The sequence below is a fragment of the Rhinoraja longicauda genome, chromosome 23, assembly GCF_053455715.1.
Source record: "Rhinoraja longicauda isolate Sanriku21f chromosome 23, sRhiLon1.1, whole genome shotgun sequence".
Lineage (NCBI taxonomy): Eukaryota > Metazoa > Chordata > Chondrichthyes > Rajiformes > Arhynchobatidae > Rhinoraja > Rhinoraja longicauda.
This window is the reverse complement of record NC_135975.1, coordinates 16576992-16595316: the sequence shown is the minus strand read 5'-3', so window position 1 is coordinate 16595316 and position 18325 is coordinate 16576992. Positions and strand designations below refer to the sequence as shown.

General features: G+C 44.4%; 1 protein-coding gene across 3 annotated transcripts in view; it reads left to right on the top strand.

Moving 5' to 3' along the window:
* LOC144604905 (voltage-dependent calcium channel subunit alpha-2/delta-1-like) overlaps window positions 1–18325 on the top strand; it is a 497845-nt gene that overhangs the window by 52838 nt on the left and 426682 nt on the right. For all 3 annotated transcript variants that reach the window (XM_078419763.1, XM_078419762.1, XM_078419764.1), the window contains exons 2-3: window positions 1331–1412; window positions 2486–2602. In XM_078419763.1, the coding sequence (XP_078275889.1) occupies window positions 1331–1412; window positions 2486–2602 (199 nt within the window). The remainder of the gene's footprint in view (window positions 1–1330; window positions 1413–2485; window positions 2603–18325) is intronic.

Sequence of the window (18325 nt, the reverse complement as noted above, 5' to 3'; positions counted from 1 at the left end):
GACACAGAAGCTGTAAAGCATGTCACAACATTTAAGCACATTAGAAATTACTTTGAGGTAAACTCTTATGCCCGTCACGTATGTTGCCTTTCTTATTTCTTCTGGATTCTGCATGGTCTGACACACAACCTCACGAGGTGCATAGACTTGCACAAGAGGGCGGCTCCAGCCCCAGTCCATCGCTATGCCTTAGCCTCAGCCTCCGGTAATCACTTCAATGACCTTGCGTCCGTCACAAGGTCAGAAGTGGGAATAGTCACTGAAGATTGTACAATGTTCAATGTTACTTGCAATTCCTCAGAAAATGAAGTAATCCCTGCTTGCATGCTGCATGACTTGGTCAAGATCCAGGCCTCAACTCTGAGTGGCTCATTAAACTGTGCCTTGTGAATGAACCATTTCCAGCAAAAGAGTCTAATCATACACAAAATGCTGGAGTAACTCAGCAGGTCAGGCAGCATCTCAGGAGAGAAGGAATGGGTGACGTTTCGGGTCGAGACCCTTCTTCAGTCTCGACCCGAAACGTCACCCATTCCTTCTCTCCTAAGATGCTGCCTGACCTGCTGAGTTACTCCAGCATTTTGTGAATAAATACCTTTGATTTGTACCAGCATCTGCACTTATCTTCTTATAGTCTAATCATACACCCTTGACAGTCAATGGCATTACCATTGTCGAGTTCCTCCACTTGTCATAGGTGGAGTACATCCATTTGCCCTTCTATGCTAATTTCTACTTCTCGATGCTCTGTTCAAACTCTTCCCTTTCACACTCACACTAAATCAAAGACCCTCAGTTTCCATCTCAAGGTTAGGGATAGACAGATTAGTTCTGCATCCCTATCATTTTGCAAATCTATTTTGATGACAAGGAATGCTAGAATAAAATACAACAGCAGATAAACATGCAAGAATATAGGTATTGAATATGCAACCCCTTACATCTGCCAGACCATACAGTTAGTTCATGGCTGAATGGGTTTTCAACTTTATTTGACCAAGTTTGAACAAACATGATCTGCCAATTTGAGTCACGAAAACTTCAAATCATCCAACATTTGCAACCTTTTGCTGCAACACCAATCTCCCCTCAGTGAAAAGTTCAAACAAGAGACATTAAAAGAGGAAACATTGGCTTCACCAATGGTACAAATGATTTAAATGTTTAAAATGTCATCTGTACTAGAAGCTGGGACACTAATGAATGCCATCAACACAATGAAACCAAGCAAAGAGATTCAGTGAAGCCCAGGTGTCAGATTGTCTTTGTACTTGTGACAGTCAAAGCCGCAACTCTTAAGTGAAAGAAGAGATCTCTCTTTGTCTTGCAGTATTCGGTCCTGGGCGGAGAAGATGAAGGAGGATCTTGTGAAGTTGGTCCGTAGTGCCAGTGGAGTCGATCAGCTGGAACAGGTAGGGATAATGATGGCAGATTCTCAAACGCCCATCTTCCTGCATGCCCAGCATGTTATTGGGTGTATCAGCAAAGTGTACCCTCTGATAACAAAGGGTCATTTTGCAATTCACCAAGATATCGATTAATTATTGTTTTTTGGAGCTCAGTTTAATGTTTTGTCATGGGTTGAAGCCAAGGGAATGGTGAAATATGGTTGGGAAACATCTGCGTCCATGGTCAAATGGAGTCCACAGTGCATGTGTTTGCTTTTTGCAGAAAGGTGTACCTTGCATTTGGTTGGCACACTTAGCACTTTCACCAAAACCCAGAATGGGCAATCTCACATGCAACACTGACTTAACCCCAGTGCAACTAATTTGGATCTCCAGATGGTGCGATCCTTTACCCTCATTCAGGTGAATGTGTGTTCACAGGCAACCACCACCATGGTTCACATGGATCATCAAACACTTCAAGGTTCATTGCGGGCTAATTTCTTCCAGACGTTTTCTGATTTCAGGTGTTGCACATTCTCCCAGGGTTTTCCTTTGGATGCTCTGGTTTACTGCTGGTTGGTAGATTATTTGGACACTGTAAATTGCCCCCAGTGTGTAAGTGAGTGGTAAAACCTGGGGGAAAATTATCAGAATGTGGGGAGAATAGGATAAGGGAAAATATAGGGCTGCTCTGGGCAGCAGCATAGACTCATTGAGTTGAAATGCCTGTCATGAAGAAATATGGAAATATGTATGGAAATGCAGGAACAAAGAGTCACATATAACATTGGTTAAACAAAGAGGTTAATCATTTGTTAGATCTGACAGTTCTCAGCTGCCACATGCTCCGTAGATACGGTGCCTTCACTGACGATGCTGTTTTACCTCCCCTTTTACGTAAATGCAACTTGCTAAAGCCAAAGGATAATTAAGGTCTCGACCCGAAACGTCCCCCATTCCTTCTCTCCCGAGATGCTGCCTGACCTGCTGAGTTACTCCAGCATTTTGTGAATAAATACCTTCGATTTGTACCAGCATCTGCAGTTTTCTTCTTATGATAATTACAACAAATGGTTTTCATCGTTTTATTGCAGATTTACTTAAAAAACAGACAATATTACACCGTTGAAACGAATAATGCGCGGCGTTTGGTCGAGAGCGCAGCCAGAGAAATCGAAAAGCTGCTGAGCAACAAAGTGACGGCCCTAAAGGTGAGTACAAGAGTTCCATTGTTAAAGTCCAGGGCAGGCCACATCATGGCTGGTTTAAATCAGGCAGCATGAACTGTTCCCAGTTGGTGGAGTGTTCGTAACATGGCATGCACTGCCAACGAAATGCATGAACAATAATGGGAAGAATGTAAGCAGGTCACTTCAACAAAGTATTAAATTCCAGGTTGGAGATCTATTTACACAGAAATATTGTACGGATCCGAGTGTTCTTTTGACAATGTGAAACGAATATCTGCAGCGATTATGTGTATTTGTTGTGGAAAAAATGACGACCTGGAATTATGACTTGGCACTTGGAGTCACTTCCAGGCTGAGCCTGCTCTTACCAGGAACATGACCCCTAAGAAGCTGTCTCTGAGCTGAATGGGAAGGATGGTGAATGGTGCAGGGCCTGTTTGATGGTAAATCCCATTGAAATGCTCTGAGAGTCAGTGACCTGCTCAGAGTTAGAGCTCAAATATATGTAAATGCCTCGAATGTCCGCAAGTATTCAAGAACCGTTTAAAAACATTTAAATATACTCTATTTTTGAATTAAAAAAAAAAAGTTATATACACCTGAAAGCATTTTCAACAATGAAATTGGACTACATTGATTTAGTTAAATAAAAATGCATTAAATTACCTTTCTTCTATGCAGCTATTCTTTTCTGTTCTTATGAATGCTTCATTGTTTCTATAACAGGTTTAGTGTAGTTTACTCTAACCTGGCAAAGAAACTGTGTAAATATCCCAGTGTAAATGCTTCATCAGGCGCTGGTCAGACTACATTTGGCGCATTGTGAGCAGTTTTGGGACCCCATATCTGAGAAAGGATGATGGCGTTGGAGAGGGTCTAGAGGAGGTTTCTGAGAATGAACCTGCGGATGATTAGGTTATTGTATGAGGAGCGTCTGATGGCACTGGGCCTGTACTCAATACAATACAATACAATATATCTTTATTGTCATTGTACAGGGGTACAACGAGATTGGGAATGGGCCTCCCATACGATGGGAGTTTCCAAGGATGAGGGGCACCTCATTGACACTTACTGAATAATGAAAGGCCTAGATAGAGTGAATGTGGGGGGGGGGGATGTTTCCAGTAGTAGGAGTCTAGGACCAGGGAGTACAACCTCAGAATAAAAGGACATCCCTGTAGAATGGAGATGATAACAAATTTCTTTCATCAGAGGGTGGTGAATCTTTGGAATTAATTACAACAGACGACAGTGGAGGCCAAGTCTTTAGGTATTTTTAAAGCGAAGATTGATAGGTTCTTGATTATCAAGCATGTTCAAAGTTATGTAGAAAAGGTGGTAGAATGGTTGAAAGGTAAAATAAATCGGCCATGGTCGAATGGCGGAGCAGACTCGAAAAACTGGTGGCCTAATTCTGCTCTGATGTCTTATGAATGAATGAATTTTACTTTATACATATCACCTTTTATCTATTGTGACCATCTGCCTCTCCAATGTTAAAGCAGAGCAGTAAAGAGCTTTGAAGGACATCCATCCTGGTTTGTCTCAGAATTTTAGATATTTGAGTTGTTAGGTATTTATCGCCAATCTATTTGGGTCTCTTCTTATCGAGTGCACATCACAAGATTCGAAGTTGTTCAGCCAGAACACATTTCTCCACTTCTGCATACAATGGCTTCTTGTACGTAGTGGTGGAAAGATTGGTGGAAACAGGGCTGCAACGTGAACACTCTTTCCTTGACCCCATTTGGGTCTCTGAGTGTGCAAGTGTTACATTTAACTAATCTTTAGGTGAAAGTGTTTTCCAAACATATGGGTGGACACGCTTGGTCATCCGATACCTGAGGTTTGCAGCCCAGCGGTATGAACATTGACTTCTCCAACTGTAGATAGTTCCTCAGTCCCTCTCTTCCCCTCCCCCTTCCCAGTTCTCCCTCTACCTTCCTGTCTCCACCTATATCCTTCCTTTGTCCCACCCCCCTGACATCAGTCTGAAGAAGGGTCTCGACCCGAAACGTCATCCATTCCTTCTCTCCTGAGATGCTGGCTGACCTGCTGAGTTACTCCAGCATTTTGTGAAATAAATACCTGAGGTTTGTTCTGTCGATACAAGTGGAAAGTAAAACTGTGCACCTGAATCAAGTTCAGAGTGCACAACAAATGCAGCAGCTCCTCCTGGGGTCAAAGGTCAACTTCACCACTCGAGACCTGCCCGAGTTTAACTTCAGAGCATAACCGGGGAATCGTTGGCAGTTAGCTGTTCATACGTTTGGGACTTGTGCATCTCTGCATTGCTCTTAACCTCCCACAGCGCTATGGAGCTGAAGGCTGTTAGTTTTGCACAGATCTAGTGGGTTTTCAGCTGCAGTGCCAGGCTGTCAATGAGCAGTGAAGCATGGATGTGAACCAGTGATATGAATGCACAATATGTGTCTGGCTTAAGGGAGCTGGATATTTCTTCAGCTTGGTTTCTGTGTTGCTTCCAAAACTTATATTTTATGTACAAATGGAATACTGAAAGTCAGTGCTGGGTTGTAATCATTTATAAATTCCATTTCACGTGTATCTTTATTGTTGATCTGTTGCAGACATTTGCTTCCACTTTCAAAGTAAAACAGCCAAGAGCTCTTGCATAGCAGAATACTCCACGGAGTGAGGGGGTATGGGGAGAAGGCAGGAACGGGGTACTGATTGAGAGTGATCAGCCATGATCGCATTGAATGGCGGTGCTGGCTCGAAGGGCTGAATGGCCTACTCCTGCACCTATTGTCTATTGTCTATTGTCTATTGTCTAATACTGAGTATTGAAACCATTTGGGTCGTTGAATATGTAAATGCTATAAAATGACAATTATTGGGTGCTGCGGTTTTATTCCTGAGATGTGGATGCAACAGATTTAATAATCATATATCTAACAGTCTGAAGAAGGGTCTCGACCTTAATCGTCAACTATCCACATCTCCAGGGATGCAGCCTGACCTGCTGAGTTACTCCAGCACTTTGTGCCAATCTAATATCTGAATTTTGTTATACCAATATAATTTTTTTAAACTGCACATCTGAAACACGAGTATAGGCTGGTAGAAATACCTAGCAGTTCATGTTCAGTTTGGTGAACCGGGCATATCAGCATTTGTGAGGCAGGACATACCTCCGAGCTGCATCAGAAATATAACAAAGAGACCACATCCAAAATGTTAATTTGCCCTTTGTCTTTGTTGATATTGGTGATTGCACTCGGTACTCTCACTGCAAGCACCATTCAGAAACCTACAGGCAAGCAGACAAGAGCTGGAAGGCTGATGCAGGATGTCAGATCAAGCTTATCAGAACCTTTACTTGTGTGGATGGCTCAATTGTTCAGCTTGGAAACTGATACTCAAGGTGGCAGGTTTCCATATATCAGCGATTTGACTGACTGCACACAGTGTGCCTGTCTTGCATAACAAGCTCACAATGAATCACCAGAATTTACAGTTCATCTTGCAGCCTTACAATCGTTGTTTACACAACCTATTGATCTTTTTTAATTGTTTGTCGGTGTCTGTCTTAACAGGGGATGAAACAAGATTTGTTTTTACTGGGATCAGTACCAAAAAAGAATGATGTCATAAGATGTTGTATTCCAATTGTCGGTTGATGTCAGATCACGTTTATCAGAACCTTTACTTGTGATGTTGGTACAAAAGAGGCAACGTGACATATCAGAATTCTGATAAAGTTATTATGGATCGTAGAAAAAACCCCTAAATACTGGAAATACTCAGCGGGTTCGGCAGCATCTATTTGGAAAGAAGTGTTTCAGTAAGCCTGGGTCTCAAACTTGGAAACAAAGAAGTGTGGGTTCTGGTTAATACCCATAAGGACACAAAGTGCTGGAGTAACTCAGCAGGTCAGGCAGCATCTCTGGAGAACATGGATATGTGACGTTTCAGGTCGAGAAGAAAGGTCTCGATCCACGACATCACCTGTCCTGAAGAAGAGTCTTGACCCAAAACATCACCCGTTCCTTCTCTCCAGAGAAGCTGCCTGTCCCGCTGAGTTACTCCAGCATTTTGTGTCTATCCTCTTGTTCTCCAGAGATGCTGCCTACCTGCTGAGTTACTCCAGCACTTGTGTCTTATTGAGTGTTAAACTTGCTTGGTACTTGGAGCATTTACCATTCTATTTCAGATGTCGAGCAGCTGCAGTATTTAGCTTCGGATTCTGGGTTAGGCAATCGGGGTAGGAAACATGAAATATGAAACATGAAATTAAAGTGACGTGAAATTAAAGTGACGTGAAATTCAAGTGACGATCGATTGTTGGCTTCGGTAAAATGATAAATTATTCCCAGTGCATAGGATAGTGCTAGTGTACATGGATCACTGGTCGGTGTGGACTCGGTGTGCCGAAGGTCCTGTTTCCATGCTGTGTCACTAAAACTAAAAACTAAACTAAAACTAATTCACTTCATCTGTAACATCTTGAACCGATCTGTCAATGGTCCAAGATTTTTCTGATAGGCTATAAGAATCAATTTCAACTAGCCACCTCTGCTGTAAGGCATGCGCATGTGATAGGGGTTCAGTTTTTCTCTCTCCATTCATAAGCAAGCTATTACTAACACTTTTAGAAGGCTAAGCGATATGAGATTAACATTCAAAAGTAAAGATGGGGGATTGGAGGGAGAAGATGCTGATATCGAAGGAGAACTGGTTGGCTGACCGGAAACAAAGATTAGGCTTGAAGATGTCTTTTTCCTGAGTGGCAGGAGGTTATAGGGATACCGCAGGGATCAGTGCCGGATCGCCTTTATTCATGATACACACATATATTGGTGATTTGGGGGAGGGAATTAAATGTGATGTCTGCAGGTTTGCCACAAAACTGGGCAAGAAGGTGTGGTATGAGGAGGCTGCAGCTGGCTGCCGTGTGCACAGCACTGGAACCGGAAGACTTGGGTCACCCTGTGCACCAATTTACAGATGGTGAGCAAGCAGGTGCACCAGGCGATATTTTAAAAAAGCCTATTCTATGCCGGCCTTCATAGCGAGAAGGTTTGCGTATTGGAGCAGGGATGCCATGTTGTCTTTGGGCAGGGCCTTGGTGAGACCATCCCTGGAGTATTGTGTGCAGTTTCAGTCCCCTTATCTGAGGAGAGATGTTCTTGCCATTGAGAGAGGTTAGTGAGGGTTGACTGGAGTGATTTGTGTGATGGCAGATAATGTAAGGTGTCAGATTTGGTTAATTAGGCAAGAGAGTTCAACAGAATGCAAGGGATGTCAGAGAAACCTACACATTTCTGGACAGATTAGATGTAGTAAAAGTGTTCCTCATGGCCAGAGAGTCCAGGACCAGTGATCATAGTCTAAGAACAAGGGGTAAACCATTTCTGACTGGGATGTGGAAAATTTCTTTCTGTACCAGAGTTTTGAACCTGTGGCATTTTCTGCAAATCAAAAGCAGTTGAAGCCCGATCATTAAACATATTCAGGAAGGATTTGGATATTTGTTTCCAAGGGCCAGGGGGGTCGAGAGAAATGCAGAAAAAGCTGGAACAGGATATAGAATTTTGGCGATCAGATATGACCATATTGAATGGCAGGAGGAAGGGTCTCGACCTGAAACGTCACCCATTCCTTCTCTCCTAGATGCTGCCTGATCTGCTGAATTACTCCAGCATTTTGTGATACCTTCATATTGAACGCCAGAGCAGTTCAAAAGGCCGGGAGATGTAATCCTGCTCCTATTTTTCTCCATTTCTCAACTCTACAACTTATACCTACATTACCCAGGACTTTTCCAATCACAGATTTTCCTTTAGTTCAATCATCATTCCTGTTTCCCTTCTCGGCAATTTAAACCTACATTTTTAAAATTCTCTCTTTTCCAGTTTGATGGAAGGGTCTTCGACCTGAAATGTTAAATTTGGTTCTCTCTCCACAGATGCTGCCTCACCTGCTGAGTATTTCCAATGTTTTCTCTTTCTATTGCAAATGGGTAGAGAGAGTAGATGTCTGTAAACTTTCAAGAACCTTGTGTTCTGTGTTGTCAAACCTGCAGGCTTTCTTGACATCAGAGGGAAAATCTTTAATAATTCCAGCAAATCCAAAAAGAACATGAGTAATAGATTTCAAGACTTCCACTAAATGTGTTTGGGATTCTTAAATGAACCTTTATCCTCTTAAAGGATTTTTTGAAATGTCCATTTACCTCATCAGTAAACACCTGCTGCACTGCTTTCACTGAGAATTTGAGATGATTTTAGTTGTGTGGTCATTCATAAATATCATACTTAGCTGGAATGATTTAAAATAGCCCTTTCTTTTTCACAGCGAATGGCCCAGAGTAAACATGGACATTCAAATTAGAGGGAAATGGTGGGGAAATGGTGCACTTTGCATAATTACTATGCCTTCCTTGCAAGAGTTAACCAGAGATAAATAGTGATTTGTGCAGTCCAACCAGTGGGATACCTAATAAATTTTGTAACAGTCAGCTGGCAAAAATATCCTTGTGGATACGGACTCGCGTTGTGAAGTGATTGTGTTCACTGCATTGCTTATTGCTCCGTAGTCACCTGTACTGCCGTGACATCTGCTCGGGGCCCTGTAATTAGGAACTTGTAGTTTCTGAGCTTCATTTAATTTAGTTTCGAAATACAGCACGGAAACAGGCCCTTCGGCCCACCGAGTCCACGAGGACCAGTGATCCCTGCACACTAACACCATCCCACACGCACTCAGGACAATTTACAATTTCACCAAACCCAATTAGCCTGCAAACCTGTATGTCCTTGGAATGTGGAAAGAAACCGGAGCTCCTGGGCAAATCCCACATGGTTACTAGAGAATGACCGAACTCCATACAGACAGCACCCGTAGTCGGGATCGAACCCGGGTCTCTGGCACTGTAAAATAGCAACACTACAGCTGTGCCACCGTGCTGCCCTGTTTGGGGGGGAAGGAAAGACCAGAATGAGAGACACCAAATGCTGGAGTAACTCAACGGGACAGGCAGCATCTCTGGATAGAAGGAATGGGTGACGGTTCAGGTCGAGACTCTCCTTCAGACAGAGTGTCAGGGGAGAGAGAGCTCCAGAGATAAGGAGGTGTAAGAGATCAAAAGAGATGATCAAGGAAAATGTGGGCTAGATCTTTGTTAGCTGGGAGAAGGTGACAACGAAGCAAACAGATACAATGTAATGAGAGGACAGTCAGACTGGTCAGAGCACTGGGAAGGGGAGGGATGGCGAGAGAGGGAAAGCAAGGGTTACTTGAAGTTGGAGAAGTCAATATTTATACTGAAGATAGAGACAAAATGCTGGAGTAACCTAGTGGGACAGACAGCATCCCTGGAGAGAAGGAATAGGTGACATTTCGGGTCGAGACCCTTTTCCACTCCCCTTACCTACTCTAACCTCTTTTACACTCCCCTTACCTCCTCTCATCTCTTGTGATTCCTCAATATTCATACCGCTGGGATGTGTCAACATTCATACCGCTGGGGTGACATTGGTTTAATTATTTTGTTTAGATAGTTCCAAACGTCAGGGTTTCATTTTCCTTAAGATGATTTTCCCTTTCCTGTGTGGTCCTATCTGATCTCCACATAACTCCTTCCTCACACCAGCGACCTTTAATGTTTTAACGTTCGACCTGCTGCAGTGCTAGGATTCCACTATGGTATGTGGATTATGCAGCTTCGTGAGCCAAACTATTTAGATGAAAGGCTCTTCCCTCAGTTGGTTGTAAGAGCTCTAAGTGAAATTAGTTTAGATGCACCCAGCCAGCACAGATAGGTAGTTATTCACTTCAGGGAAATGTCCAGACCTCAACACTAATTGTGAAAAAGCTCAATGAAAAAGCAGATGGAGGTTGATGAATATTATCCATTAGCACGCACTCTGTGCAGTTGGTGTTACTGCGGGAGAGTGGCAATTTGTGCTACTTGTGCTACTTATGGTATTAGTGGGCTTTAAGCAGGAGCTGAGTGCTTTTCACCCTGACTGAAAGCGCAGATGTAACTTGCCTTGCTCACCCCTTCTCCTTCTATGGGATAATGGCTGAAATACTTTTTTTACTTGAACTTTCTCCAGGGAGGCTGCCTGGGTGGAGCTGAGAAGTAAACAGGGGATAATCACCTTGTTGAGAGTGTACTGTAGACTGCCAAATAGTCAATGGCAATTCGAAGAACAAAAATGCCAGGAGATTGCAGGCAGCTGCAGGACCAACAAGGTTGTCCTAGTAGGGGATTTTAATTTTCTCCAATATAGACTGGGACTGTCAGAGTGCCAAGAGATTAGCTGTGGTGGAATTTGTCAAATGTGTGAGGGGAAGTTTCCTTCGGCACTATGTAGAGGGCCCTACAAGGGAAAGGACGAAGCTTCATCTGGCAAGAGCAAGTGACTGAAGTATCTGTGGGCAAGCCTTTTGGGACCAGCGACCACTGTTCTATTAGCTTGAAAATAGCTGAAGGATAAAGACAATGCAGGCCCACAAGCTAAAATTCTGAACTTGGGTCATGCCAACTTTGATGGCATTCTGTAGGAAGGAACTGCAGATGCTGGTTTACACCGAAGATAGACACAAAAAGCTGGAGTAACTCAGCGGGACAGGCAGCATCTCTGGAGAGAAGGAATGGGTGATGTTTCGGGTCGAGACCCTTCTTCACACTAAGCCTGTAATGTTGAGCTCAGTCCCGGTCCCTCTTGCCACTGCAATGGCCACAACGTCATGGTTCCATCCACTGATTCAGACTCTAAATTCATCTGCTTTACCGATAATACTCCTCGCAATGAAATAAACATCTGTTTCATCATGTTCATTAACCTCTCCCTGCCTGTCCTTCATTTCACACTTACTGGTCATAACCTCTACCTTCCCATCAGTCCTGCCATTCGCAGACCCGCCCCTCTGGTTGCCACTCCCTGGCAAACTCTAGTTTAAACCCTGAAACAGGGTCTCTGAGACCCCTGGCTGTGTTTCTAAACTTTGCTGATATCATTGTGCTGGTGTCTCCATTGGACGCACACAGTTATAATGCCTTTTGGGAGCTACTTCTTAATCAGCCATGACTGATGTGATGAAAACCTCTTGGTTGTGAACTGATTGTGTTATGTCCGAGTCAGCCTATATCCCAAAGGCTTTAACACAGCACTGAATTGCTTCCTGTTCATCTGCTGCTGTGCAGATGACAAACTGGGCGCTGAAAGTGCTGGGTGAGGTTCACAGTTATACTGGGGTGAAGACTTGTGTTTCAAACATGCCTTGAGGAGGTTTACTCTGCATCTGATCATGCTAATCTGGCCTTCCGTGATGCAGCTCCTTCACTTTGACACGTCCTGTTCCCCTTCATCTTCATAGCACAAATTGCAGCTGAATTAACTTAATGCAATTGCTGGAAATACTAGAAATACTTAGTAGGTCAGACAGAATCAGTGGAATGCAAAACCATTAAGGTTTCAGGATACGAAGTGTCAGAGGAACTCAGGAGGTCAGGCAGCGTCTGTGGAGGGAAATGGATAAACTATGTTTGGAGTCGGGTCCATTCTTCAGACTGATAGGAGTAGGAGGAGAAAGCTGGAAGTGAGAGGGACAAAGGCTGACAAGTGATAGGTGGATACACATGAGGGGATGGTTGTTGTTTGGCAGATGGGTGGAATAATTGACAAAAGCTGAAGGAGATAAAAAGGTGTCAGATAAGGAAAGAAGCGGAGGAGCGAAATGTAAAGCCTCAGGGGGGTATATGCGTTTAAGGGGACAGGGTGGAGAGGTAGGGGGGGAATAGGGGATTCGGGGATGGGAGATGTGCAAAGAAGGGGCAGGGGGCAGGGTGACTGAATTTGATGTTAAATTCTCCAATTTCAATTAACACCCTCTCCTACCTCCCCTCTCTTTCCCATTCCCCCCACCCCCCCCCACACACACATCTTTGTCTTATCTCGGTCATCCTGCTTCTCCCCCTCCTTCATGCACTTATTCCCCATTTCCCTTTTATCCCCATTCCCCGCCTTCCTGTAGCTTTCCACCAATATCCTCCGATTGGCTTTATATTTTGCTCCTCCTCTCATTCCTTATCTTGCACCCTTTTGTCTTCTTCTCACCTCTCACCTTTGTCACTTTCTCCCCCCCCCACTGCCCATTAAACTCTCCCCTCCCCTCACCTGCCTGTATCTGTCTATCACTTGCCAAGCTTTGTCATTCCCCCACCTCTATTTTTCAACCTTCTCTCTTCAGCTCCAATCAGTCTGAAGAAGGGTCCTGTCCCAAAAAAACATTGTCTGTCCATACCCTCCACAGATGCTGCCTAATCCGCTGCGTTCCTCCAGCGCTTTGTGTTTTGCTCAGGATTCTGGCACCTGCATCGACAGTGTCCCTTCATCAGAATTGACGCAATGGTTAACCCTTTCTCTTTGCACAGATGCTGACGGACTTGCTGGGTGTTTCCAAACAATTTCCGTTTTAATTTTAGTTTGCAGCATCCATACTGTTTTGATTACATAACGCAATTACTACCAGTTATCACATAAATATTGCAATAGTTCGCTGCTTTGGAGTTCATTTCAGCTTGATATTTATCCAGGAGCTTGAAACTGGAGTTATTCCAATACATTGTGAGCTGGTGGACCTGTTTGAAAGCCGGTTCTGCAGAGGAGCGGGAACATCAGCTGCTGATGTCATGACACAGTGGTGCTGGTGTAATTGAACCGATGTCAGTTAGTTTGTGTCAGTCTGATTGTGCGCTTGTGTTGCTTTGGATTTTACAACCAGAGTGTGGGTCAGGGTTAGAATTAATCAATGTAGCCAGACAGGTGACAGCTTGAAATGGCCGGCTCCTAGAACTGCAAAGATGTACCATGAGAAGATGTGCAGACATGAGACTTGTCTTGCTGGCCAGCGTTATGCAATTCATTTCACCAGGTGGGAATTGTACTCTAATACCTGTGCTTCACATTAATCTTTCATAACGGGCAGGCAACAGACAACATTCTTTGAAAGACAATTTATGGCAGTTTTTTGTTGTGAAGTTATGTAATTACCTGCATTATGTAAAATTATGAGGCACAGATAGGGTAAACATCCTGAGCCTTTATACCAGGGCGGAAATGTCCAACACTCGAGGCCGTAGCTACAAGGTGACAGAGGGAGAGTTTAATAGAGATGTGCGGGCATGTTTTTTTACACAGAGTGGTAGGGGCCAGGGGTAGTGGAGGAAGCCGATACAATACTGGTGTTTGAGAGGCTTTTCGATAGGCACATGGAAGTGCAAGGAATAGAGGGATATGGATCATGTTCCTGCAGATGAGATCAGTCTAACATGGCATCATGTTTGCCACAAAAACATTGTGGGCCGAAGGGTGTGATCCCGTTCTATCTTCTATGTTCTAAGTCTTATTATTCTTTAATGAAAGGTAGGCTGCAGCCAACATCATTTGAAAGATAATTTATGGCAGTTTTCTCTTTTTGCAATCTCTGAGATATGACACCTAGAGGGTTAAACCCTCCGCATCAGACTCTGGTATAAAGATCATTTATGCATAGATTTAGATTTTAAACTAGGGTGAGCTGGATATTGCTAATTCACTACACCAGCACGCTCTGGCGATTGCCATTGAAAGCGCTGGCGGTCTTTGCTGGTTCTAAATGGAGAAGCCTGTGTCGGTGCTGGTGGTGTTTTTCTTTAACTTTCTCTTGGTTCTGTGAGAGCACGTTGCTGGAGATTTACAGAGTGGATGGTTGTAACAGCTGCTGTTTGGTGACTGAGGGGGTTTCTGATGGGTGAGTGGTGATGATCTGGTGCACAGATGTAAGAGATGATGTTTTCCCTGTCACTGCTCAAGGCTACTGGCAGACTGCGTGTATTGCTCACCGCTGGTCCACATGCCTGCTGGCTGCACTCCGCACCACACAGCCACTGTGACGTCAGCAGCCCGAGTTAAAGATGCATGATGCAGGCAGCCGGGTGTAAGTCGGAGCACACGGCCTATTGAAGGCATGAGCCGTGTGTCCAAAAAGGCTGTCCTGGTCACAGCTAATCCTGTGTTAATGGAATGGTGCAGTGATGGGTTGTTCCCTGTTGCAAAATTAATGATGTCAGACAAATCTCGCTTCTGAATGTATTATGGTTGCTACATTAATGCTGACTAAGGATTATAGTTCTGTACATAAATAATATTTAGTTTATTTTAGAGATACAAAGGTTTCAAAGGTCTTTTATTGTCACGTGTACCAATTAAGGTACAGTGATATGTGAATTACCATACAGCCATACTAAAAAAGCACCAAGACACACAACTACATCAAAGTCAACATAAACATCCACCACAGCGGATTCCTCACTGTAATGGAAGGCAATAAAGTCTAATCTTCTCCCCTCATTTTTCTCCCACGGTTGGGGCAGTCGAACCATCCCTCGGGCCGATCGAAACTCCTGCGGCTTGGAGTTCCGGAAGTCCGAGCTCCACGACGTTAAAGTCCGCAGGCTCTTGCGGTAGAGCTCAGAGGTTGATCCCTGGCAAAGGGATCGCGGGCTCTGTGATGTTAAAGTTCCATAGGCTCCACGCTCCTGAAATTGGTCTCCAGCAAAGGCTGCCATCTCCTTGATGTTCGGCTGCAGTGCGGATGGAGATATGATATGGGAAAAATCACATCTCTGTCAAGTTAAGAGATTAGAAAACGTTTTCCCCAACCCCCTCCCCCACCCCCCACATAAAACAAGCTAAAGAACACTAAAAACATACATTTAACACATACTAAAAAAACAATGAAGAACGGGGCACGCAGACTGTTGGCGAGGCAGCCATTGCTGGCGCCCCCTGGTGGATACAGGCCCTTCAGCCCACCGAGTCTGTGTCGACCAGCAATCCCCACACACCAACGCTATCCTACACATACTAGGGACAATTTAAAATTATACCAAGCCAATTAACCTACAAATCTGTAGGTCTTTGAGGTGTGTGAGGAAACCGGAGATCCGGGAGAAAACCCACGCAGGTCACTGGGAGAACGGGAAGTACTAAGATTATTTTATTTATTCATCTTTAGATCAGCATCACTCAAATCTTTTCACACCCATTGGTACTCAAGAGAGTCAAGAGTGTTTTATTGTCATATGTCCCAGATACACCAATGAAATTCTTACTTGCTTCAGCACAACAGAATATGTAAACATAGTACACTGTAAACAATCTGATAAAGTCAGGACAGGCACATGGTGAACAAGCCCATGCTCTGTCATGGTCAGGTAGCCAGCATAACCATATCCATGCATGGATCACTGAGTGGCTCATTGCCCAATCCCCAAAGCCAAGTATTCCCCACTGCCCCAGGCTCTGAAAAAGTATTGCTCACATCTGTAATTGTACCGAATTGTATGATATGTATATGAACATCCTTTGTCTCAGGCAGTCACTCATGATTGAGGATGACTTGCTTCCACTCTTAAAAGGACACAAAGTGCTGGAGTAACTCGGTGGTTCAGGCAGCGTCTCTGGAGAACAAGGTGAGGTGACTCTTCTGGTTGGGACTTTTCCTCCACTGATGGATTGATTCTTTTCCTCCACTGATGTGTTGATTCTGAACTGGCTGATGAGAGGGGAGCTGCAGAGTTCCTCACAGACGGTGCAGGAGGTGTCGACAGAGCAGGTGGATGCGTTGTTAGTGAGGTGACGCACTCCAGGTATCTACTGTGTGCTCCCAATGCACCACCTTGAGGTTCTCAACACCGTGCTAAATGGTCCTCTGTTTTCAGTGGTCCTGTGCCAGAATCCCAGCAGTTCGGAGGGTTAATGCACTTTTCCAAAAAGCCTCTGTGTGCATCCTGAATCTTTTCCTTTGCCTGATAATCTGTTCCCATGACAGAGTGCAGAATGTTCAGCGTTTCAGCAGTCTGGTGTTGGCCATGCAAACTGTGACTTCCAAGTGTAAAGCAGGTTCTGTCCTGTGATTTGTGGTACTGTGAAGATGTACCTTTAGAAAGGTGATGAGGAGGAATTTCTTTGTCAGAGGATGGTGAATCTATGGAATTCATTGTCACAGACAGCAGTGGAGGCCACGTCAATGGACATTTTTTAAGGCAGTGATTGACGGATTCTTGATTAGTGAGGATGTCAGGGGTTATGGGGAGAAGGCAGGAAAATGGGGTTGAGAGGGAAGGATAAGTCGGCCTTGATTGAATGGCGGAGTGGACGATGGAAAGAATGCCTAATTCTGTTCCTGTAACTTCTGAACATAGTTACAATATATTCATACTAGAGAGGAGCTTGACTATTCTGCTTTAAATACTTCTAACCACTACTCATTGTTGGAAACTACAATGGCAGGATAATTGCAAGATCACAGCTGAAATGTGTGTTCAATTTGTGTGATTCACTGCCCAGTATCCCACATGCAGATGCAGTTGCACATTCAGTTCACACTATAACCAAAACTTTCAGAGAAGGTAGAGAGTTACAGAGGAAATAATATAAAAGTAAATTTAATGGACTAGCTATTGTTTCAAAACTACTGTAAGGAAAAGCATTTAGATTGTGGCAGTCTATTTTGGCCAGATGTGATCATTGTGAGCTGGGTCTAATCATGGGTGGAGGATACCAAAGCTACTGGAGGACATCTGCACTCTGCCAACTTTCTGACACTGAACTGGCCTGATTATAACTTTGCCTCTATATCTGACTGAGATGAGCTTCAGATTGTGGCATAATTGAAAGCACCAGTTTCCATCTCCATGACTTTGCCTGATTCCAACACTCTTTCAGCTCTTGAAACCATCGCACACAATTTTGTTTCTTCAAAGTTTCAACCCACTCTTGCCAGCCCAACCCACTCTCCTCTTCATGAAACTGAAGTCACCCAAAACCCTGCCGGCTATACCATGACAGAGATAGCACCTCATATTTAGAGTGAGGCCCAGCGCAAATTGGAGGAACAGCACCTCATATTTCGCTTGGGTAGCTTACACCCCAGTGGTATGAACATTGACTTCTCTAACTTCAAGTAGCCCTTGCTTTCCCTCTCTCTCTCTCGCTCCATCCCCTCCCCAGTTCTCCTACCAGTCTCACCGTCTCCGATTACATTTTATCTCTGTACCGCCCACTCCCCTGACATCAGTCTGAAGAAGGGTCTCGACTAGGGTAGCTAACTGTCCCGTATTAGCCGGGACATCCTGTTTATTGGGCTAAATTGGTTTGTCCCGTACGGGACGGCCCTGATCCTGCATTAGGCCCGGGGGGGGCGCTTTAGGCCCGGACACTGTAGGCCTGGGCACTGCCTAACGGAGGTTGCATAGCAACCTGCCTCCTGGCCCGGGTGGCCGTCATTGGTGGTGTGGGAGCACGTGGCCTCTGGCTAGGTGAGGTCACGTGCGGCACGGGGCGGTGACGACACCTTTTGTCCCTTATTTGGGAGTGAGAAAGTTGGCAACCCTTGTCTTGACCCTAAACGTCACCCATTCCTTCTCTCCAGAGATGCTGCCTGTCCCGCTGAGTTACTCCAGCATTTTGTGTTTATCTTCAGTTTAAAGCAGCATCTGCAGTTGCTTCCTATGCATTTTGTACTTTTAAGTTCTATATTAAAGCAAAACTCTTCTTTAAAAGAATAAGTGCAAGAGCTGAGTTAGAGTCAGCACGTTCAGGAGAGAGAGAAAGAGAGAGGGTTTGTGTGGAGCTTAATAACCACCGTACTGAATCTCAATGGGCTTGCTTCCAGTCATCTGCCCTGTTGGTGCTGCAGTCATGCTGACAAGTCAGGGCCATTGTT